Below are 21634 nucleotides of genomic sequence, written 5' to 3' on the forward strand. Positions count from 1 at the left end.
AACTTAATCCTTAAAAGTTGATAGGATGAGAAAAATCACAATTAATCACATATTCCACAGAAGAAATAAAATAGAAGAACTTCTGTTCTAAAAGGAAAACTAACATCAGATAGAGGAAATAGGTAACTGCCAAAGTGCTCTAACTTAAAATAATTTATATATAATTATATGGTGACTAAAGGAAAATTTAACTACATTCCAAGATTCTGCCCATACTTCAGAATCAGGATAATTTTGAGTGAAGAGGAGAATGAAGGACTAAAAGCACATACACTTAGAGGAGATTTTGTAATATATGTTATTTACATATATTTCCATTGACTCAAGGTTTATTTGGTAGTGAAAAGTAAATAAATAGTATTCTTTGTATCTTGAATAAAAAATAAAGTTTTCCCCTACTGATGTCAACTGACTGTATCTGGAAACGTTAATTGAAGGTTGAGGGGGAGGGATAAATTGGGAGATTGGGATTGACATATACACACTACTATATATAAAATAGGTAACTAATAAGAACCTACTGTATAGCACAGGGAACTCTACTCAATATTCTGTAATGGCCTATATGGAAAAATCATCTTTAAAAAGCACGGATATATGTATACGTATAACTGATTCACTTTGCCGTACACTTGAAACTAACACAACATTGTAAATCAACTATACTCCAATAAAAATGTTTTAAACTTTAAAAAAAAAAAAGAAAGTTGAGGAAATGGACCCAATGCGAAAGGATACATTCACTAGTTAGATAAAGATTTTTAAACATTTAGTCTTATGACTCCACATAGCCAGAACCAAGTTCTGCCCCAGGTTATATGAATGTGAATTCCAATGTCATCTTGTGTCTACACATAAGTTCAGGTTTTATCCTTTTGAAGGCTTTATCATAAGCATCTTTAACATGCTGGTCAGGCTCCCCCAAATAATGGTTGTTTCCACTTAGTGACCCATCTTGAAGTCCCTTTTAACAACATGCTCTAAAGTGCCCAGAAAGAGTTCTACATCAAGGTATAATTACATGGAATGGGTCAGATTTAGAGAATAAACTTCTTTCTGTAAACAATTTATAGCACACTAAATGCCCAATTATAACTGAAGGCATTCTGCAGCTTGACAAAGCTGGAAATCTATCTGCTGAAGCCATATCATTTTATGGAAAGGGCTCAGAATTCTTTGTCTGTATGGCAACTTGTAAGTTGTTTTTCTTTTAATTCTACGTTATTTTAGTCAAAAATATAAGTAGGAAACTTACCCAAGTTCTCTGATCAGGCAGTTGGAACTGGGAGCAAAATTGAAACAAAAAACAAAAAATTACTTCTGTATCAGTATCTTTATTGCAATCTATCCTTTGAGAAATTAACATTTATACTAAGTAATTTTTGCTTATCATGTAACTATATCTTGAGTAAAAGCTTTGGAAATGAAAATTAATAATTTTATAACACTGCTGAGTTTCCTCTATTTACCTAAATTAAATTTTAGAATCATGGTTATAAACCAGAATGTGCTTATTTCCAAGAAAGCTAAATACTACTTACTATCAAATCTTAAATAGCAAAGTAGACACTTCCTTTTTATCTGTTTGTACTCACTGCAAAACAAGATTCCTAAATTTTACTTTAATAACTAAAAATTAAGCAATTTCCTGCAAAAAAGATACAGTCTCTTGCATTTTTACAATGTTAGTAACAAAGAAAATAAGATATTTACTCAAATGTGAATCACTGAGTAACAAAAAAGTAATGTCCTTGGAAAAAAACTGCTTGACTTCTACTAGGATGGGACTGAGACCATCAGTAGGCCAAACACCGAAGGATATTAATGAAAAGAACTACAAATGTCAAGTTATTTATGACAATTTATGACAAGAATCAATGGAGAAAACTTCAGTGAGTTAGAAGCTCTATCAGAAAACACAAATGTTACATCTTTTAAAATATCATTTTGTGGCTTCCCTGGTGGCGCAGTAGTTGGGAGTCCACCTGCCGATGCAGGGGACGCGGGTTCATGCCCCGGTCTGGGAGGATCCCACATGCCGCGGAGCGGCTGGGCCCGTGAGCCATGGCCGCTGGGCCTGTGCGTCCGGAGCCTGTGCTCCGCAACAGGAGAGGCCACAACAGTGAGAGGCCCGCATACAGCAAAACAAAAACAAAAACAAAAAAACAAAAGAAAAAAAAAAACAAAAATATCATTTTGGTTGGTTAAAGGGGATATGTCTTGCTTTCTTAGATTATGGTATCTTCAGTAAGGAAGATGCACAGTTTTTAATGATGAAAGGTTTATCACAGAAGAAATCTAACACAAGAAACACTTGTTGAAAGCACGAAAGAAGATGAAAGGCAAAAGACTTAAGTGATTTTCACACCCATATATAAATGATAACTTGGGAAAAGACCTTAGTCTTTTTCCCAGTTCCTTGGGATACAGTAGCAAGTAGACATTTTAAAGGAAGAAAATTCAAAAAACGAATGCATAAAGGACAGAAATGGAAGTAAAATAGAGTCTCTGTCGCAGATCAACACAAAGTCAAACATCTGAAAATGAAATATATAAATAACCAAAAATAATATTTAACGTATAGGAAAATCAAACAAAGGAATAATAGCCACTTTTATAATAGTATAATTGCCAAGTGATATCTACGGCCATTCAAATGAGCTATCGAAGTGAATGCAAAGTACCCAAAATGCAAAGCACCCAATGAAATGGACATTCCAAAGATCACATGGTAATATCATTTCCTCCATCTCACCTCCTGTGGCTGTCATCTTCTTTTCAAAATTATAATCTGAGACTCCACAAGTAATTTTCAACCACATATTCAGGAAGAACCTCTGTAGTGTTTATTTCACCCCTGTATTAAACTAACTTATTTATAAGAGAAAAATAGAAAGCTAAATAGTCCTCCAGTGGCCCGACAGAGCAAACATACTTCTTTAAGAACTGAACTGAGAGGAATTTAGACCCTAAGAATGATAAAACCAGCATTTACCTTTTGATTTTGATGTATGTGTTCCTATATGTTTGGGGTATTTTTGACAAGGATTTGAAAAATACACATTATTCCAAAAAGCAATAAGATGGACTAATAATCTTTCAATAACATTTAATAAATATCCACTGAGGTGTTTGACTTTCATTGATTAGGCACTGTGCACTGGGGAAGGAGGAGGCCAGAATACAAAGACATACAAAAAATTTTAAAATCAGGCTTGCCCAGAGAATACCACTACCAAGCATTTACATATCTATCTACATATAGGTTTTCCCTGAAGCATCAAGAACATGTGGTCTCCTCTTTATTATTATAGTAACACTGGGAAGTAGATAGGGTAGGTATTTTTCTCATTCTGAAGATGAAGATACAGAAGGCCCAGAGGGACCATGTGATTTGCTCCAATATACTTTAAATGAAAAATGAAGCAGCGAATGGTCTTAACCAAGCACTTATCTAGCTACAAAATCATGGCAAGCCCTGGGAGCAGAGGCAAGTCCTTCCATTTTGGCTTCTTGCTCTGTGTCACCCTGATTGCTGCCCAACAAGGCAGCACGGAGAACACAGTAAGCAGCTTTCCAAGGACTTCTAGATACTTGGTATAGCCCCACCAAAGAGACTGGGCTCAGGGGATGGCAGGAGGGTAGTTTACTGACACCCTTTTATATTCAAAATGGAATACTTCTGCAACCAATAATAAGAGCTTTTCCTCATCTAGGTCCTTCCATATGCCAAGCACAATGCTAAACACATTATGTACGTGATCACTAATCCTTGCAGCTCCCCTGGTAAGGCTGGAGCGGTGTTCCCATTACACTGATAGAGAAGGCTCGGAGAGATGAATTACATTGCTCAAAACCGAAGCATTTTTGTGAATAAGTAGGAAAGCCAGTTCTAAAGTGGTTATTTCTGGCCCCAAATCCTGGGCAGTTTCTCTTTGTTTTCATTTGTTTGTTTGTAGGAAAGTAGATCTTGAGGCTAGGACAGAATTGATAGAGGACTAGAAAGAACAAGAACGTTCTGCTGAAACTTCAGAACATTTGAGGCAGATTTTCTGAAAGAACTGACTGGTCTGAACGGTGGGTGAAAACTGAGTGACCCAAGCTTCTCTCAGGCTATGCTTTTTATGCCACCTGTGTCCCACTGATACGCAGCCCTAACACAGGAAAATAGCCACGATGGTTATCAAAATAATGAAATATTTATGTAGTCTTTGGTAAACAGCCTCTGCCCCAACTACCCTGAACGTCCTCCTGCAGCCCTGGCCTCCTCCCAATAGACCCTTCAGACAGCCCACTGGCCAGCAACTAAAGCATGAACAGTGGGTGCAGCAAGGGCTTCCAGGACCCGGCTCCAGAATGGCAGGAGTCCATTCTGATTGATCGGTATTCATCACATATGATGTGTTAAATAGCTGAATATCACTGTTAGGTCCTGTTCTTATGGCAACACGCAGCAGTGGGCAGTCCCTTATACCAAGACGCGACATTCTGGTGTGGGAAGAAAACTCTCTGCCACTGTGACTCCCACAGGCATATTTTCAATGGTCTGAGTGGGTGATTGCTGTACTGCAAGCACTGTACATGCGCCTCATATTTTGTGGTCCTTCATTAACTTTGGGAATCTTAAAACATAGCAGATTTTCTTATATTAATATTATTTGATTAAAAACATGTATATACTATATTGATTAAAAACATGTATATACTATATATAAAAACATGTATATACTATATACAGTATATATATATACTATATATACTGTATATTTTTAATTCATTTTTTAACATCTTTATTGGAGTATAATTGCTTTACAGTGGTGTGTTAGTTTCTGCTTTATAACAAAGTGAGTCAGCTGTACATATACATATATCCCCATATCTCCTCCCTCTTGAGCCTCCCTCCCACCCTCCCTATCCCACCCCTCTAGGTGGTCGCAGAGCACTGAGCTGATCTCCCTGTGCTATGTGGCTGCTTCCCACTAGCTATCTATTTTACATTTGATAGTGTATATATGTCCATGCCACTCTCTCACTTCGTCCCAGCTTACCCTTCCCCCTCCCTTTGTCCTCAAGTCTAATTTCTATGTCTGCGTCTTTATTCCTGTCCTGCCCCTACGTTCTTCAGAACCATTTTTTTTTGATTCTATATATACATGTGTCAGCATTTGGTATTTGTTTTTCTCTTTCTGACTTATTCACTCTGTATGATAGTCTCTAGGTCCATCCACCTCATTACAAATAACTCACTTTTGTTTCTTTTTATGGCTGAGTAATATTCCATTGTATATATGTGCCACATCTTCTTTATCCATTCATCTGTTGATGGACACTTAGGTTGCTTCCACATCCTGGCTATTGTAAATAGAGCTGCAGTGAACATTGTGCTACATGACTCTTTTTGAATTATGGTTTTCTCAGGGTATATGCCCAGTAGTGGGATTGCTGGGTCGTATGGTAGTTCTATTTTTAGTTTTTTAAGGAACCTCCATACATATATATACTATATTTACAACAGCTGCAAGCACATGTAAAGATATTGATAGATAAAACTGCCCATCTTCTGAACCAGTAAATTTACCTTAGCTTGCTAGAAATCTGAACTTCAGAGAGGATAGGGACCTTACACCCAACTCCCTCATCTGACAGGTAAGGAAACTAAGAGCCAATAGACTGAGTCACTCAAAGACACTGAATCCCAGTGGCTTTTTTTCCCTCTCCCTTATACCATGTACTCACAGCATTTAATTTTGAAATGATTAATTACTAGATTTTAAAGATAATTAGAATATGAAAACCACTTGATTTATTGTGATTAAATGTAGATAACTATAATATCCTTATAAGCATTTAGTTAGGAAGTTATCAAGAGAGACATACTTTTGTGTAATATCTGACACAAAACGCACATTATGTTCAGTTATTTTAGCTCATGAGGCTGGCAAGTGCAATTTAGGTCAACCTAAATGTGGAAAATAAGCACCCGATAAACATTTACTATTTTAAAACTTGCTTCTTTTCCATAAAATAATTTAATAAATGATATCATTCCTTAGTCTTCCTACACAAAATGAATACTAACTGGAACATTTCTAACCCCTTTAATACTAAATCATATATGTTTGCAGTTTAAAATAGAGAGAATTTTTGAGCAATGATAGATTTCTCCAGCTAACCCAGAATATGGTATTTCAGCTCTCATACTTTGATGTCCAAAATTTAGGAAAGTACTTTAAAAAATGAAGAAAGAAGAGGTGGTGGCAGGGGCATGAAAGGTGGAGGGAAGAGTCATATCCCATCCCATGATTTAATTTAATTAGCTCATAATGTTCTATAAGACAGCTTGCATAGAATTCCACCAATTTTATTACAGGAGCGTCATTTTTGGTTTGAATATATTGAAACAGAACAAATCAGTTAACTCTGTTTTCAAGCATTTTCATAAAAATTTTGCTTACTATCTATAGACCAAAGCTTATATCCTTACTAATAAGTAAACAAAAAATAAAATATCATTAAGAAACCAGACTCAAGATGTTTACATATTTCTTCTTTCAATACAATTCCCCGCATTTTTATTGATACGTAAGTCAGCTTTTTAAAAAATGACCAAATATGTAGGGACATAAAGATGAACCAATTAGATAACGCTGCTTTGTATTTTCCTTGCAGTGAGAAACTGTACATATTTTGATAAATGGACACAACTCCATCCAGCAAATAGCTCTGTGTATTGTGGTGAATTCTTGTGCAATTACAGAATTTTGCTGGAATGCCCAGTGGTCTCTAGATAAATTCCTTCACCCTCTATGGTAACAACTTGTCAGGTAGACTCATTTCCTGTTTTTATCTAAGCACTGAAAGAACATGAACCACCGTCATGAGTTTGGGACAAGTCACACTACGATCCATTTCTTACTATCACAAATGTTTTAACATGAAAGGCAACTTCAATATTTAATTTCTTAACTGAATTCTGCTCACTCTAAAATACACTTTGGCTCAGTAAGTCGTTAATAGAGAATAATTTAACAGCAAAACCATGTTGTTTTTTCACATATATTAACTACTTTTTCTTTAAAGAGTTTGGGTTTTAATTCTGCTAGAATTTCCTGTGTTCTTCCACACCAGCGTCATAGGAAATCCTAGTGTTCTCAAGATTTCTTTCATTTCATTGCACCTGCTTTTCAGGATCAACAAGTTAGTTTACAAGCTTGAAGTCTCAAATTCAAAATACTTACTTGCGGGTGAAATAAGAATCCTGGAGAAGGTCTCAAGTATTTCTCTTTTAAAGCTTCAAGTGGGTCAGTTAGTTTTCTTTTCTCTACTCTGAAAGGTTAAAATTAGATTTTGGAGATGAATCAGTCTCATATATCAATCCCTGCGTACTCACCGACATTTAAACAGCTAACAATAAAGCAAATGGTAGGTTGCTGGGAAGCACCCTAATAAAGATATAAAGACATCTGTTCAGTTCTTGAAGAATACTCCTGGCACTTCTAGGCGCTCAGAGAAAGTAGGTCCTTTTTATAATGGAAAAATCCTATTGAATGACTAGTAATAATAATAATGAGGAAATGTAAAAAATGAAGTCATGAAATCAGAGGCTTTGGTTACAAATTTGTACCTTTCCATTTGAAATGTACACGAAAAGGCTTGGTGATTTCAAAAGCATAAGAACAGGGCTCATTTTAAAAATTAAAGTCATTTTCTCTCAAGAAGGTGCTTCCTCAAATCGTCATCGTATTTCTTCTACATTTGTGAATGTCAGCAGGAGAGTTTCTAAGCATACTACACACCCTGCTAGCCGCTCTCAGGCATACGCAGCTTCTTTTGGATGTTACTGCTGATAAACAGAGTAGGTGAAAGGGGGGTGGTAGGGAGAGGATGAGGAACTTTTAAAAGACAGGGAGAGACATTATCGAACTTATCAATATAGCCCTTCTGCTCTAGAAATGTTTGTCATTCTATTTTCTATTAAGCATACAGGAAATGACATCGTGGACTGAATTAATTTCCTTCATGAACCGTTGGTGATTTCCTTTTAAAAACCGTTAAATAAGTATACTTTAAAATAGAATCAAAACAAACAAAAACAGCTCCCACTTCTTGAAATTGTACGTGTGCTATGTTTTACATACACTATTTCACTTACTGAAATAGGTGCTCTTATACCCATTGTATGGATTAAAAAAAGTTTAAGACATGGGAAAGCTGAGATTTCAACCCAGGTCTTACACTAAAACTGGTAAGTTTAGGTCTTTCATGAGTTTGGTAAAATGACATGCTTAAAGCCTCAATTGACACTGATGTGCTAGAGAAAAGACTGAGATTAGAGTCAGCAGGAGGGAGGTTAGGAGGTGATGGAGAAGAGTGGAATGGGTGTATGAAGGAACTGGAAGCCCATTGCCCTTGGGAGGGTCTAAGAAAGAGAGTCTGAGAACTTATCTTCACAAAGGGCTGAGACATATCGCTGAGTTGGAAATACAACCTTACTGGCCATGTGTAACATACAAGCTACACACAAAATATGGAAGATCTGTTTTTCCTTCTTTTTCCGTCTCTGCCATAGAAATGAAAATATAATAATTGTTAAAAAAAAATAGTGCCCAAGCATGGTAATGATGGCTCTGAGACATTTTTGTACTGTCCTTTTCTATGCCCCTTGTCATGTTCAAGTAACACACTGGCAATGTTTCTTGGTTAATGCATTGAAGATAATACAGGTAGAAAAAGAGTTTGAAGGGAAAAGAGTTTGCAGCTGTAGTACCTATTAAGTCATAGGCACTCAAAAAAAATATTGTTGAATGAAGGAATTGAACAAAACTGTCTCTTGATTAAAAAAAAGAATCAGGCAAAAATATCAAATTCTCCCAGCTTAAATAAGTCCAATAAAAAATTATCCACATTTTCCATTAACTCTTGACAACGTTCACGACTTGAATGAGAAAGTAAATGTGAAAACTTGTGGTAATATTTAAAATACATCACAAATTAATTATTGTTATTCATACACTTTGAAGAAGACTAGTTTTTAAAAACTAAATCTTTCTGAATGGTCGAGTGTTACAGAGTACTGTCTAAGAGGCTTTTTATTAGCACATATTCCCCCCCAAAAAATTCTGGATGCATCAAAGGAAACTGGATAATGAAGGCATTAAACAGAGATGTGTTTTTTAAGCCGACCACTCACATTATATACAAAGCATTTTTGTGATTAATATTTCAGTTACATGGGGCTCCTAAGAGATTTATTTAGAAACAGAATAGGACCAGTACTTATTAAGGATGTGTTCGTAGGTTAACAAAGAGTAAACTCTTGCTATGTCCCATCTCATTCCGAATAACCCGACCCATTTAAGTACCCACACATATTTGCATTAATCCTTCAGGAGCCTCATTCTTCCGCCACTTGACAACTTGCTTTAAATACGGCTTTCCCATATTTTCCACTTAAAAAAATGTGTTTAAAAATAAATTTATTGTCAAGGGAAAGAACTCTGTGGGCCTATTCCAAAACCCCAAATTCGGAGACATCCAAAAATAAGTCCAAACCTAATGAGTTGACTTTCCGAATAAAAAATGAACTCACCAGATCAAACAACTTCACTTTCTGCTTTATAAGAATAATAAAAAAGGTTTGTTAAAAGCCGTAAGTTTAGAGTGTGAAAACTGCCTTTCATTCTTCTGTCCACATTGAGCGGTCTCCCATCCACCCTTACCTGTAAATAGGGTCCATGAAGAAAGGAGTGGGTCTAGCATGCTGTAAGGAACCATCAGGTGCTGGTCTTGGTTCACCGTTGCCTCCTTTCTTTTCCCCAAACACGTGGTTTTTACGAGGCTCTGTCAGCTTGGTCCCGCTGGCTCTACTCCTACTGCCCATACTTAGATCCAGGGGTTGGTCTTGGCTTGTGGCCGGCGTCACTGGAGGCTTGGCGGGTACTGAGGTCAAGGGCTTCTCGTCCTTGCGTTTAGTGGTGAGATCAAAGGGAGACTCAGAGCTGCCCTTCTGCAGTTTCTTTACTTCACTTGGTGACTGGGGTTCCATTTTCAAAGGTAACGATCTCAAGTCTCTATCAGGAAATGGGTACATTGATTGAGAGAATGCTGGAAAAAACGGGAGGGGAAACATGGAAGGGTAAGGTAAAGCTCCAACTTTTTTGTCTTGCAGCCCCACCAGTCCTGCTGAACCAAAGTATTTCTCAGCAATAGAAGCAATAGCCTTTATAGAATCATTCACAGCTCCTGACACCGCAGTCTGCTCCTCTAAAGATGGTGAGAAAATGGAATGATTGCTGTATTCTTTCTTATTATGTATTGAAGCCAGATTCGGAAGAGGGCTTACTTTGTCTTTGAACATTTTACCATTTTCTTTAAATTTCTCTTTATCACTTTCAATGTCACTTTCCAGATCAGAGCCCGAGGTGGTTTCCAGGTCACTGCCACTTGGTGTACTGACATCATCAAGGTCACTACTCTCTGACTGGTCACTGATTTTCTCAAGGGGCCTCTCTTCAGAGGACCTCTCGGGCTGGAACTCCACTGGCTTATCGTCCCCTACAGGTGGGTGTTTAGATAGTGCCTTCAAAATATCCTGTGTAGCTGGCAGTATCTGAGGATGTGTCATGAGGGGACTTTGACTTTTGTTTGTCTGTTCAGTACTTGACAGTCCTTTAACAGGAGAACTAGCAGGTATCAAAGGAGGCCTGTGGTACAAGCCGGAAGGAAACAGACCAGGGAAGCTAAAAGAAAATCCAGGAGCTGTTGGAAAGGTAAGACCAGCAGGATGCCTATTGGCGCCAAAATAGTCAGCAAGGCCCGGGTTGGCATGACTCATATTAACCATGGACGTTTTATCCATAGCTGGGGTTCCAGGAAGTGAAATGCCTTGGCCAAAAAATCCACCTGCCGCAAAATGGTTCTTGCCCTCACAAAACCTCCTGTGTTTATTTAAGGAAGACGTAGTGCTGAACATTTGTCCACAGTCTTTGCACTTGATTTGGGTTCTGCAATCAGCATGCATGCGCTTATGACGACAAAGGTTTGAAAACTGAGTATAGGATTTATGGCAGACCTCACCTGTGTGCAAACAACAAAAAAGAATCTCAGGCTTTATGGCAACTGCTTCTGAATTTAGCAAGTATCACAATTGGTTTACCCCAAATTTCAATTAGGAAGCCAGGAAAAGACGTCGGAGGCACCAACGTGGGTGCTCCAAACACAGAAAACCCCGTTTCACTAGATTCCAAAGCAAGGCATCCAACCTGACAAATGTCTTGAGACAGCACAAATATATCATATATATATAAATATCCTGTCATCCCCATTGCATAATATTTTGTATCATATTTGTGTACTTAAATATTTATTAAAAAGTCAAATTCCAGCATGCATTGACTTCCCACCCAATTACTACACTAACAGAATCTTTACGATTAAATTCTTAAGATGTACTAAACATGACACAGAACAGGAACCCCTTTAAAATTTTAGACCATTTAAAGAATTCTATATTGTAGGCATCAACACAAAATAAAACAGCCTTTCCCCTCGACCAGAAACTTCACCTTTATTCCCGCTCTCCTTGGGGAAAAAGCCTGTGACTGCTCTACCATTATTTAATTTGTATTATATCATATGCTCTCATCATTCACACATCAAAGCCACACAACAATGTACATTGTGTATTCTGAGACATTTTTAACAATCATTTTCATGATTTGAGAAAGACTGACATAATTTACAATGGCGCTATTTTAAGCCCGCAAAGGAAACTAAATTGAATGTAGCCCATCCTGCATTGCTGGTTCCCATGAACTATGATCACGTCCTCTGACTTCCCCTCACACCAGTGGTTGTGCTAACCTTCCTGCATTTATGAAACCCCGTCCTTGGGAAACATGTCCACTTGTTGTCATATCTTCACGGGTTATCTCCGGGCTTGACTTCTACGTGGTACAGCCAACTACAGTAAGCAGGGGAGAGTGCGCTGAATGCTATAATCCAGTAAGAACACAGCAGTGGATGCAGCTGGGAAATAACTCTCGTCCCCGAGAATTTGCCAGAAAAGTAAAACATCTTCTTCCTCATATATGTGTGAATAGATCTAAGTACATTTTAAGATGGAACTCCGTAACCCTTAATCATTCCTTTGCTAGGTAGGAATCTTACTCAATACACGGCCTGGCAGGATTATAGTATCCATTTCCCAAGCATCACACCTTTTACGTTACTTTAATAAAGATGAGTTCCCTTTATGTGTGAGCTTACTTTCATGCTTCTGTGCACGTTTTAATACATGGAGAAACATGATATGCCTTGTTGGTAATTGTTGAAACCAATTTATATAAGAAATTAAATTGAAGACAAAATGCAACACTTATTTCTTTCATGTGACGACTGCCTTTAAATTAAGCTCCTAAGTCAAAACAATAACAATTTAAAAAGAAAATTCAAAGAAGATTTTATAGACCTTCAGTTATACAAAACTCATCCAGAACTTGGATTATCCCACACACAACCAAACAGGAAGTACCAAGTGATTCTGTCTATTTCTTTTACTACTAGCAATTAAAATGCATTGCTACACATATCAATGTGCTTAGTAATATTAAAGGCGCTTTCAACTGTGGAATGATTTATGACATTGTAGAGACTATAACATGCATTTTAATGGGAAGAGAAGATGTGAGTGATTTCTTTTCAAGTTATTCTACTGGAATATTGACCAGAGTCTGCTTTAAAAATATATACTAGTTAACCATATACAATAAATACACATACTGTTTAAATTCTTTGATACACTAATTAAAACCATATGAAGTAGAGGGTAGAAACATGAGACTTTCGCTAGTTATACTAATTCAGCTATGAGCAATAACAAGAAATAGTAAATAAAATATTGACGGAATTATAAATGTGCACTCATTAAGAAAGTGACACCTCTCCTCTGGGCATTAAAAGGCGTTGAGAAAAGATCTTGATGGGTATTCAAACAAGGTCTAAGTTTTTGAAAGGTTAGCAATGTTTTACCAAAGAAATTGTTGCTCTCTACACTTCTTTCTAATAGCTGGATAGATTTAAGAAAATCAAGAGTAACAGAGGTGCATCTGACTTTCCTGGTTGTAGGCTCTGTTACACCAACGAATGGTGTTTGTATCAGGTCCCAAGAACACAATCCGGGATGTCTCCTCAGGCAGAGGCTTTGTTTTTCTCACTTGAAGATCTGGCCTGGCCCACCACAAACCACCAGGCCTCCAGGTAAGTGGCTCAATTGATGCTGCAGTCTATACTCTACTGTAATCTTCTCAGTAATAAGGAATTAGCCAGCAGTCAACATTGCATTTTTCTACTTATTAAACAAATTAAGAGGTATTTTGAATATATCCAGCCTATTAGAGCATGTGGTTTCTATTTGGGAAGGCTGGAGGTTTCTGTAAAGGCAGTGAGTAATTGCCTTAGCACTGATGACTCTGGGCTCAAGCCTGGTGGCACACTGTAATAAGAGACAGTTGCCGTAAACACACCAGGGGGGCTAAATCGTGGTGTGTGGCCTTCTGGTGAGAAACAGATATCAACTCTAGGTGAACCTCCTCCACTCCAAAGTCTCCACACCAACTCCTCTTTTGTTCTGAAATTACACGGCTATTATTCACAATTACCCCATGGTCCTCTGTCAGATTTTATATTTGAAGAATGCCATCTGCTATTTAAATTTACCAATAATTGCTGAAAATACATTCATGGGAAATAGTCTGCACAATCTGATTGGAAAGGGACACCCTATAGTGCTTTAAAGCAAAACACTTGATTTCAACACAATTAAAATTCCAGATCCCAGAATTTTAGATGATAGGAATTTCTATTTTCTGACTTTTACTTTAAATAATAAAGAAAGCATTAAATGGGTGATCATAATTCACTGTGGTCAATTCCTCCCTATTTTCCACCAAAACATGAGAAATTTATCAAAATTCATTTCTGAAAAATCAGAAATAAATGAACTATGTATATGTCTGTAGCACTTGCAAGTACATTTTAGGGCATTACGACCTAGAGTCAGGAATGTCTTTTTGAGACAAGAAGTCTAAAATTTCCATTGTATACTTTATTTCCCATGACTTTCAACAGAGCTTCCTCAAGGGAGACTAGAGAGCACCCTTTTGTTTCTCTGCTAGTCCTCTTTACCCCACCAGGGAACAGAAGAACATATGAGCAAAACAGGATGCTAGGGTAAGCTGGAAAGGGAAAGAAAAGCTCTCTTGGTGCTTGGAAACACAAAAGAGGGCTGTGTAAAGGCAAAAAGGAGGAGCGTTAGTCTCTGGCATCTCCACGTTGGCACTGAAAATTAGTTTTTTTTCCATCGGGTCCTGTAGTAGTGTCTCATATACCTACTACAAACCATCGAATATTTGTCAGAGAAACTGTTTTGCAAGGGTTCCCAAGTCAGAGGTTTTGCCAACTCCTGAGTATGTTTCATCCAGTTCTATGCTTATCTGGATCCAAAATCTGTCTTAAATTTTGTAACACAGCTCAGTGAGTCACTGTGTTTATATGCCCAGCCGAGCAATAGATGAAAAGAAGTCCAGAGTCGTTGCCCAGATGGACTAAGAACAACTGATTTTCCATATGAAACATTTCAGCACAATACAGAGAAGAGGGGTGGGTGGACAAGAGAGGCAAATGAGGGCTGAGCTGTACTTGTACCAAAGCGCTCTGTACAAGGATATTCTAAGTAGGTGGTCAGATTGGATGTCCCCTGGAAATACACTGCCCGTAAATCTGCCTTAGTGCCGTGGGTTATAGAAGCAGCATGTCCAGCATCAAAGTGAAAATGTTCTGCTTTTCAAGTAATTGAGAACTACCGATCTGCAACCTGTGATCAGCAACAAAGGGTAGATTAAAGGGCATTTTATCCCACCCGCAACATACACACACACACACACACACACACACACACACACAGAGTCCTAATAAGCCTCCTTGCCAGGTGGGGTTCTTCTAGCTCTTTCTGATCCAGAACAGGTTTTTCTCACTTCATCTTGTTTAGTGGTATCTGCGATTTGCTGTTTTACAAAGCCACACACATTTTCAGTATGAGACAAATCTCGTTGTCTCTATTAAATCCCACAACGTGGGGAGGCTTCCTTTACATTATTTAACGACTTCTCTACCTGTTATTGATTCCATCTAAAAGAAAACACCCCAGGCATCATAGACAAAACACCATCGATCTGGTTATAAGATTTTCTTGTAATAGAAAATAGCCCAACTGGATGAGACCATAAATCGCTAATTCAGAGGGCCCCCTCATGGCCATGCGTGGCCCACCCTCCTGATCACAGTGCCTTTTGGATAAGAGACAGTTGCAGGAAGGAGGGCTAGAGTGTGAAAAACTTACAGATAAAGGGCTTCACACTGCTGTGGATGTGCTTGTGTTGTTTGAGGCCTGACGAAGTGGCAAACGTTTTGCCACACTCCGGGCACGCGTGGGCCCGGGCACCAACATGCTGAGAGCGGATGTGCCGCTGAAGGTTGCTAGGGTCCGTGAAAACCTGCTAGGAAATGAGTACTGATTAATCAAGAAACTTAATTCTAGGACACAAGAAAGAAGACCGGGAATAACTCAAGAAGGAATTTTGTGTATTTGTTCTGTTTTTATTTGTTTACCCAAAAACCGAAAGAAAGTTGTATTTCCAAAGTGTCAGCCTCTCTAGGGTCAGGACTTACAAATTATTCAGTTCTGTATACTTAGCACAAAGTACGCGCTGTTATCAGTTGAACAAAATAATTAATGGCATTATTAGAGCATAATCAAGGGCTTTTTGATTCTATTTAGAGTGAATGGAGTTGGATAATAAAAATGCAGGCCATGACATTATTAAAAAATGGTGTGCTATTTACACCCTTTAAACAAAGACACACTATGTACAAAATTGGGGGGATTTTGACTAAAGTATCCCAAATCTATTCAAGGAGTTCCCCTAGGGTATAAATTCTAACACAGTGTTTCATTAAGTTACCATTAAGCTAAAATCATTCCTTCGGACATGGTACTAAGAAAACCAACCAAACAAACAACAAACAAACAAAAAAAGAAATAGGAAAAAGAAAAAGCTACCCACACATCAGGGAGCAAAACATCTCTAAAGATAAGGTCGAATGTCCCAATTTCCACTGGCATGAGAAAAGATATTCAAACGTTATGAAAAGTTTTTGGAAAGAGAACTCAATTTTCATGACACCAGGACATCTTTTAGTTAATTGAGAAACATGAAAATTCAATGATGTGAATTGCCGTTCCCGTAGTTCAGAGTTACGGTCAAGGTGAAGGGCTTTCGGTTCACTCTTAACGTTGTTCAGCCCTGGCCACTAAGGCACTACACTTTTAATTAGAACCGAGTCATAATTTATGGTGGGGACTTCGGTGGAAAAACCTGCAAACGTAGGAGTCTCCCATTCTTTCTGAATAGGCATTCAGAAACTTTATGGGATTTCCTCACAAACTGATCTTAAAAGAAATTAGTAATGTGCATTGGATACAATTTTCATTCTCCATAAGGCTATAAAACAACCCCACGCTGGAAAGCCAGTAGCGGAACCAGGAATTTACCAAGGATGTGTGACACTTAGTTCTGGAACTCACCATCAAGCCTTGCTTCCTCCCTTACAAAAATAAAAGGATACCCACTAAGTGTTTCTATACACCGTCCTAATGCCTTGTAGCACACAACACTCCATCTACTTTTCTCAGGATATTTATAGTTTCCCCTCTCAAGGCTTGTTTTTATATACCGCGGCAAATGATGGATTAAGAGAGAGCAGGATGACACAGAGGGGCCAAGTAGTCTACAAATTCACTGTACCTTGGCACAGTTCTCACATTCATAGTGCTTTCCACTGTCATGTGACATCTGGTGGCGGATTAAATTGGACTTCCAGTTAAATGCCTTAGGACACTGATCACACTTGTATTCCCTCTCTTCAGTATGTGACAACATGTGTTTCTCCAGGCTGTTAAGAGAACAATTGATTTAATAGGACGTGGTGACCAAGAACACATTCATAAACAGAACGTCATTTTATTACTAATCCAACTGGCAATTAAAGAAAGAAGAGGGAAAGGAGTTGAGTCGGAGAAGAAAGAGAGGAAACAGGCTTGCAACAGACAAAAGTACGTTTTATGTTCCCTAGACTGTGTCTCTCAGCAATCCAGAGAAGTACCCCTGTTGTTGGGAAATAAATCTGATTCAGTTAGCAGAGTTTAGGTGCCAATTTAGGGGAATGATAAACAACGAGCGATTTGTCCAGGTCTGGATTTGTTACACAGTTCTAGCCGCAACATGTATTGCTGTTACCCACTTAATTCAAACACAAACACTCAAACAGAAAACATTAAGAAAGTGCTTAAGAACATGCAGGAAGCTAGTCTATCTACTGTACATAACCCTTACACTCAACAAAGCACTTTTATTCCTACTCAAATCACCATATGGGAAAGTCAGCTGTAAGCTAACTATTCAACAAGCAACTTCCCAATACAACCAATATAATGGATGGTCAGACAGATGGACCAATGAATGAACATGTATGCATATAGATACAGAAGTAGATATAGATAGAAACATTATCTAGAAAAAAAAATATATGTATATATATTATAACCTAAGATTATATATATACAACCTATGAATTAGGGAGGAAAGAAAAGTATATCATATTATAAGTGGACGCACTAGTAAAGCCCCTCAAAAGAAAAACAGGGTTAGAATTTTCTCACAAGCATAGCTTCTCTATGTTCTAAAGCTTAGACTATGTTACCTTCTCAAATGTTTCCTTCCCTCTCTAAAATTTGAAATCTGCATGAATAGAATGAAAAGTAAATATTATAGATAATGGATTACTGTGATATTCAGAAGATGTCTGCAACATTTTTGTTAATTAAACACACACACATAACACATTAGGATACTACTCCCAAGTAAAGTAACCAGAGCTCCTCAGAGAAATAGCCTGTTTCAAATGTGAAGCGTGAAATACACAAGATGGGCCTTGAACATTTTGTTATGGCAAAAAGCAAGAGAGTTATAGATCGTGTCAAAACAATTAGGGTGCCAACCTGAAGAGACACCCACTGACTAAAGATGGGGAAATTGAAGCATCAGTAAGAGTAATAATCTCATCTTTTAACGATAATGATACTCAGAAACAAACAGAACCTCACCAGTTACCCCAGGAAGATGCTGAGAAGCCAAATCATTATTCTGAAAACTAGTAAATAAAGGGAAAAACTCATGTACATATCCTGCCTTTCCTATACGAACTGTACTTCAGGGTGAGCAAATAAACAGTGAGGGGAAGTTTCTCTGCATAGAATTAATCCAGATAATAAATAATGAAAGAACGCGGGGAATTAGAATACATTCATTTTGCAGCCCCTAAAGAATGAATGAATCTAGGCAATCCATTATATGCCTCCTGGTGGAAATAAATGATACCATCAATGAGGTATTCTTCCTAAAATACCGAGCCTAAATCTGATCACAGCTTGGGATGTAACCATGAGTATACAGGAAACAGAGGAGATGGAGAAAGACGTTAAACAATACCAAGGGGATATAATCAGCAGAATACAGACTGGAGGAAATGCTACAGGAAAAAACACTCATTATCTTCTGCATATAAACTGTAATGAGAAAGAGGGAGAGAGACTTACTGGCTTTGACTGGGGGAACCTATAAATTAAGAAATATAAGAGGAACGTCAACCAATTGCCATGATGGACCTTATTTTGATCTTAATTCAAACCAGAAAACTCTAAAAATAATGAAATGACTGGGGGGAATTTGAACACCGATTGAATATTTTGATAGTATTAAGGAACCATTATTTTTAAAATGAGCTTATGTTTTATAGTCCTTACTTTCTACAGACACATACTGAGCTATTTATGAATAAAATGACATAATGTCCAGGATTTGTTTCAAATAATCCAAAATGAGTATAGCTGAGACAAGATAGGCCTCGTGTGATAATTACTGAACCTGAGTGTATGGGTGTTATTACACCGCCCTCTCTAGTTTTGTGTGTATTTGAAATCTTCCATAATAAAAAGGTATTAAAAAAAAAAACTGACTACCAAGCATGCGAGCACTGTTTCTTCCCTATATTTTATTTTTCTGTGAAATGAACACTCTAAGTTTGAGAATCAAGTAAGACCTCTGTGTACCTAGAATATGTTATCCAGTGTTTGTACACACCATGTGCGTGGGAGTGTGTGTGAAAAAATGATATGCCCTTTCTCATATCTTGACAAATTAGAAACACCTTTCCATATTTTTCTCCTCCTCAGTTTCCTCCTTCCACTTCTATTCATATTGGCACATGAACTTATTTTTCCTGCCCTATGAGTCAGTCGACTTGGTAATGCTATTCTATTTGAGCACCAGTGGCGATATCTCTGTGAACAAAAGGTACCAGGAGAGTACAGGTGTGTGGAGTCACAAGAATGTCCCTATCTTTATCTACAATATGTAATCCTCTGTTTGTTACACAAGTTGAAATGTTAATCAGAGAGTTAAGAGAAAGATATCAACAATGGCAGTTAACATTGAACTGAGTCAGGGACATCTTCCAAAATCGGTGTACACATTGCTATTCATACTACTGTCTTTAGCAAACTATCAAGGCATGCCATTTTATGACATATATTATATTCCAATATGCATCTCAAATCATAAACTCTGAAACCTAGTGGTAAAAGATTGTCCTATACATTGAGACTTTTTCTTGCCTCCTAACTCCAAGGGTGTGATATTGTTTTAAGAGTATAGTACATACCACAAAAGGGGGAAAAAGATAGCAAAGTAAAGGAAACTTCCTCTTTTATTGCTTCTTCTAATCCAGCATAAAACCCATATTGTTCCATGGAATGATCAGCTGTCAGCTAATCAGTGATAGAAAATAAAAAGGCAAGTGGTTCTTGCAAAAGCAAATGTTCATTGCTTTCATAAACACAGAAGTATCCAGTCAGTCATTAATGAAACTTCACTTTTCATAGAATTTTATCCCAATTTATAGAGCTTTGCTTAGCCTTCTGGGTTCAACCTTTGTTTCTCGACCCCCTTTTTTTTTGGAGGGTGGTATTCTTTCCTTAATATTTTACACAAAAGATACAGAACAGAACAATATATCATGTCAAGAAAGGAATTCTCATTTGTTTAACATATAAAACAATATCGGCTTCAATAAAGTGGAAAATATTCAGGGCACATAGGTTCTGCACTGGCTAAATTATATAACCCAAAATATCACCTGGATGACTGATATCAGGTCGCATAGTGACATGATATATCCATCTGGCTGAGCTACTGAAAAGTGAGTTTTGAGGGTTCATCCAATGCCAGATAATTAGGTTTCCTTATTGTTTTCTACTGAATGTTTGACTGAAGGAGCTAAATCGACAGTTGGTTTTGGCATTAAGTAGCACTGACTCAGGCTTAATCTTATACCTAGTCAGAGTAAGAAGCTTTCTCCACCTAAGAAGTATTGCTATACACAACATTTTAGCGTTCAGTCTGTCCATTTTTGTTTTATAATATGCTGTCCATTATTTTTTATAACAAAATAGAAGGAAATATACTTACTCTCTGGCATCAGAGATATGGCTTTACAGTATAAGTACTTTTCTTACCTGCTGGTATTTAGTAGTAGGTAAGGAAAGTATTTTCGTTTTGGTTTTTAATTTGGACACAATGTATTTAGGAGACATACTGTGATGGTTTTTGATTACAAATCCATGTTTTACCAAACATACATAACAGATTTATTCTCTATGTGGGTTTTTATTAAGTAGTAAAGATAAGTTTAAAGGGTACTGGGAAAACCCTCTTAGCCCCCAAAATGTTTTCTCTCTAACAGCTAGATTAAGCCTGAATTTTCAAAGCTAGACAGATTCATTCTTTTGACTCAGTCTCCTCAAGGAATGGGTTATACTCGATGCCTTTTTGGTCATCTATGCATTAAAATGGAATGAAACCCTTTCCTACGAGAAGAGAGATGCGGGGCAATCAACAGAGGTGAAAGGAGAAAGAGGAAGAGGAGGCACTAAGGAAAGAAAGGAAACAAAAAGGTAAATTAAAAGAGGTGAGGTGTCCAAGACAAACTGTGAGTAATTCACATCCTTGACTAAGGCCGGCTGATATACTCCCATACCCATTTAAACACAGTGTTTTTATGTTCAGTTGAAATTCTGATTATAGGTTCCAGATTTAAAAGCAAAGTAATGAATACAATTATTAAAATTGTTTGTGGACCAAGGCAAAAACCATTAGGTAGAAAAAACAAACACACAAACAAACAAAAAACTTATTAGCTGGTTAAACACCTTTCTGATCTGAAAGACCGTTTTGTAGCATAATTATCAATACAGCTTTCAAAACACAGGTTCCAGGGTTGTTGCTTTAACAGAAATTTTAAAAATGTTCTTGAATTAAATTCAAAGGGCTATGAAAAGTTAATATTATCACTGAAATATGTTTTCGTTTTGTTAAAAATAAGCATTATAGAATTATTTCATTTAGATCATGTTTACTTTTTCCCTTTTTGAAAATTCAATATTTTCTTCACTGAACATGCT

At 37.3% G+C, this 21634-nt stretch overlaps 1 protein-coding gene across 10 annotated transcripts in view; it reads right to left on the reverse strand.

Annotated features, from left to right (window-relative positions):
- Nucleotides 1–21634, reverse strand: part of MECOM (MDS1 and EVI1 complex locus) — a 566851-nt gene that overhangs the window by 22203 nt on the left and 523014 nt on the right. For 5 of the 10 annotated variants that reach the window (XM_060149956.1, XM_060149961.1, XM_060149963.1 and 2 more), the window contains 5 exons: nucleotides 16863–17010; nucleotides 15398–15554; nucleotides 9720–11076; nucleotides 7239–7326; nucleotides 1256–1282 (listed from right to left, as the gene is read on the reverse strand). In XM_060149956.1, coding sequence (XP_060005939.1) covers nucleotides 1256–1282; nucleotides 7239–7326; nucleotides 9720–11076; nucleotides 15398–15554; nucleotides 16863–17010 — 1777 coding nt within the window. The remainder of the gene's footprint in view (nucleotides 1–1255; nucleotides 1283–7238; nucleotides 7327–9719; nucleotides 11077–15397; nucleotides 15555–16862; nucleotides 17011–21634) is intronic. The other 5 variants (XM_060149957.1, XM_060149964.1, XM_060149965.1 and 2 more) reach the window with 5 other exon arrangements.

The sequence above is a fragment of the Lagenorhynchus albirostris genome, chromosome 5 (genome assembly GCF_949774975.1).
Source record: "Lagenorhynchus albirostris chromosome 5, mLagAlb1.1, whole genome shotgun sequence".
NCBI classification, from domain to species: Eukaryota; Metazoa; Chordata; class Mammalia; order Artiodactyla; family Delphinidae; genus Lagenorhynchus; species Lagenorhynchus albirostris.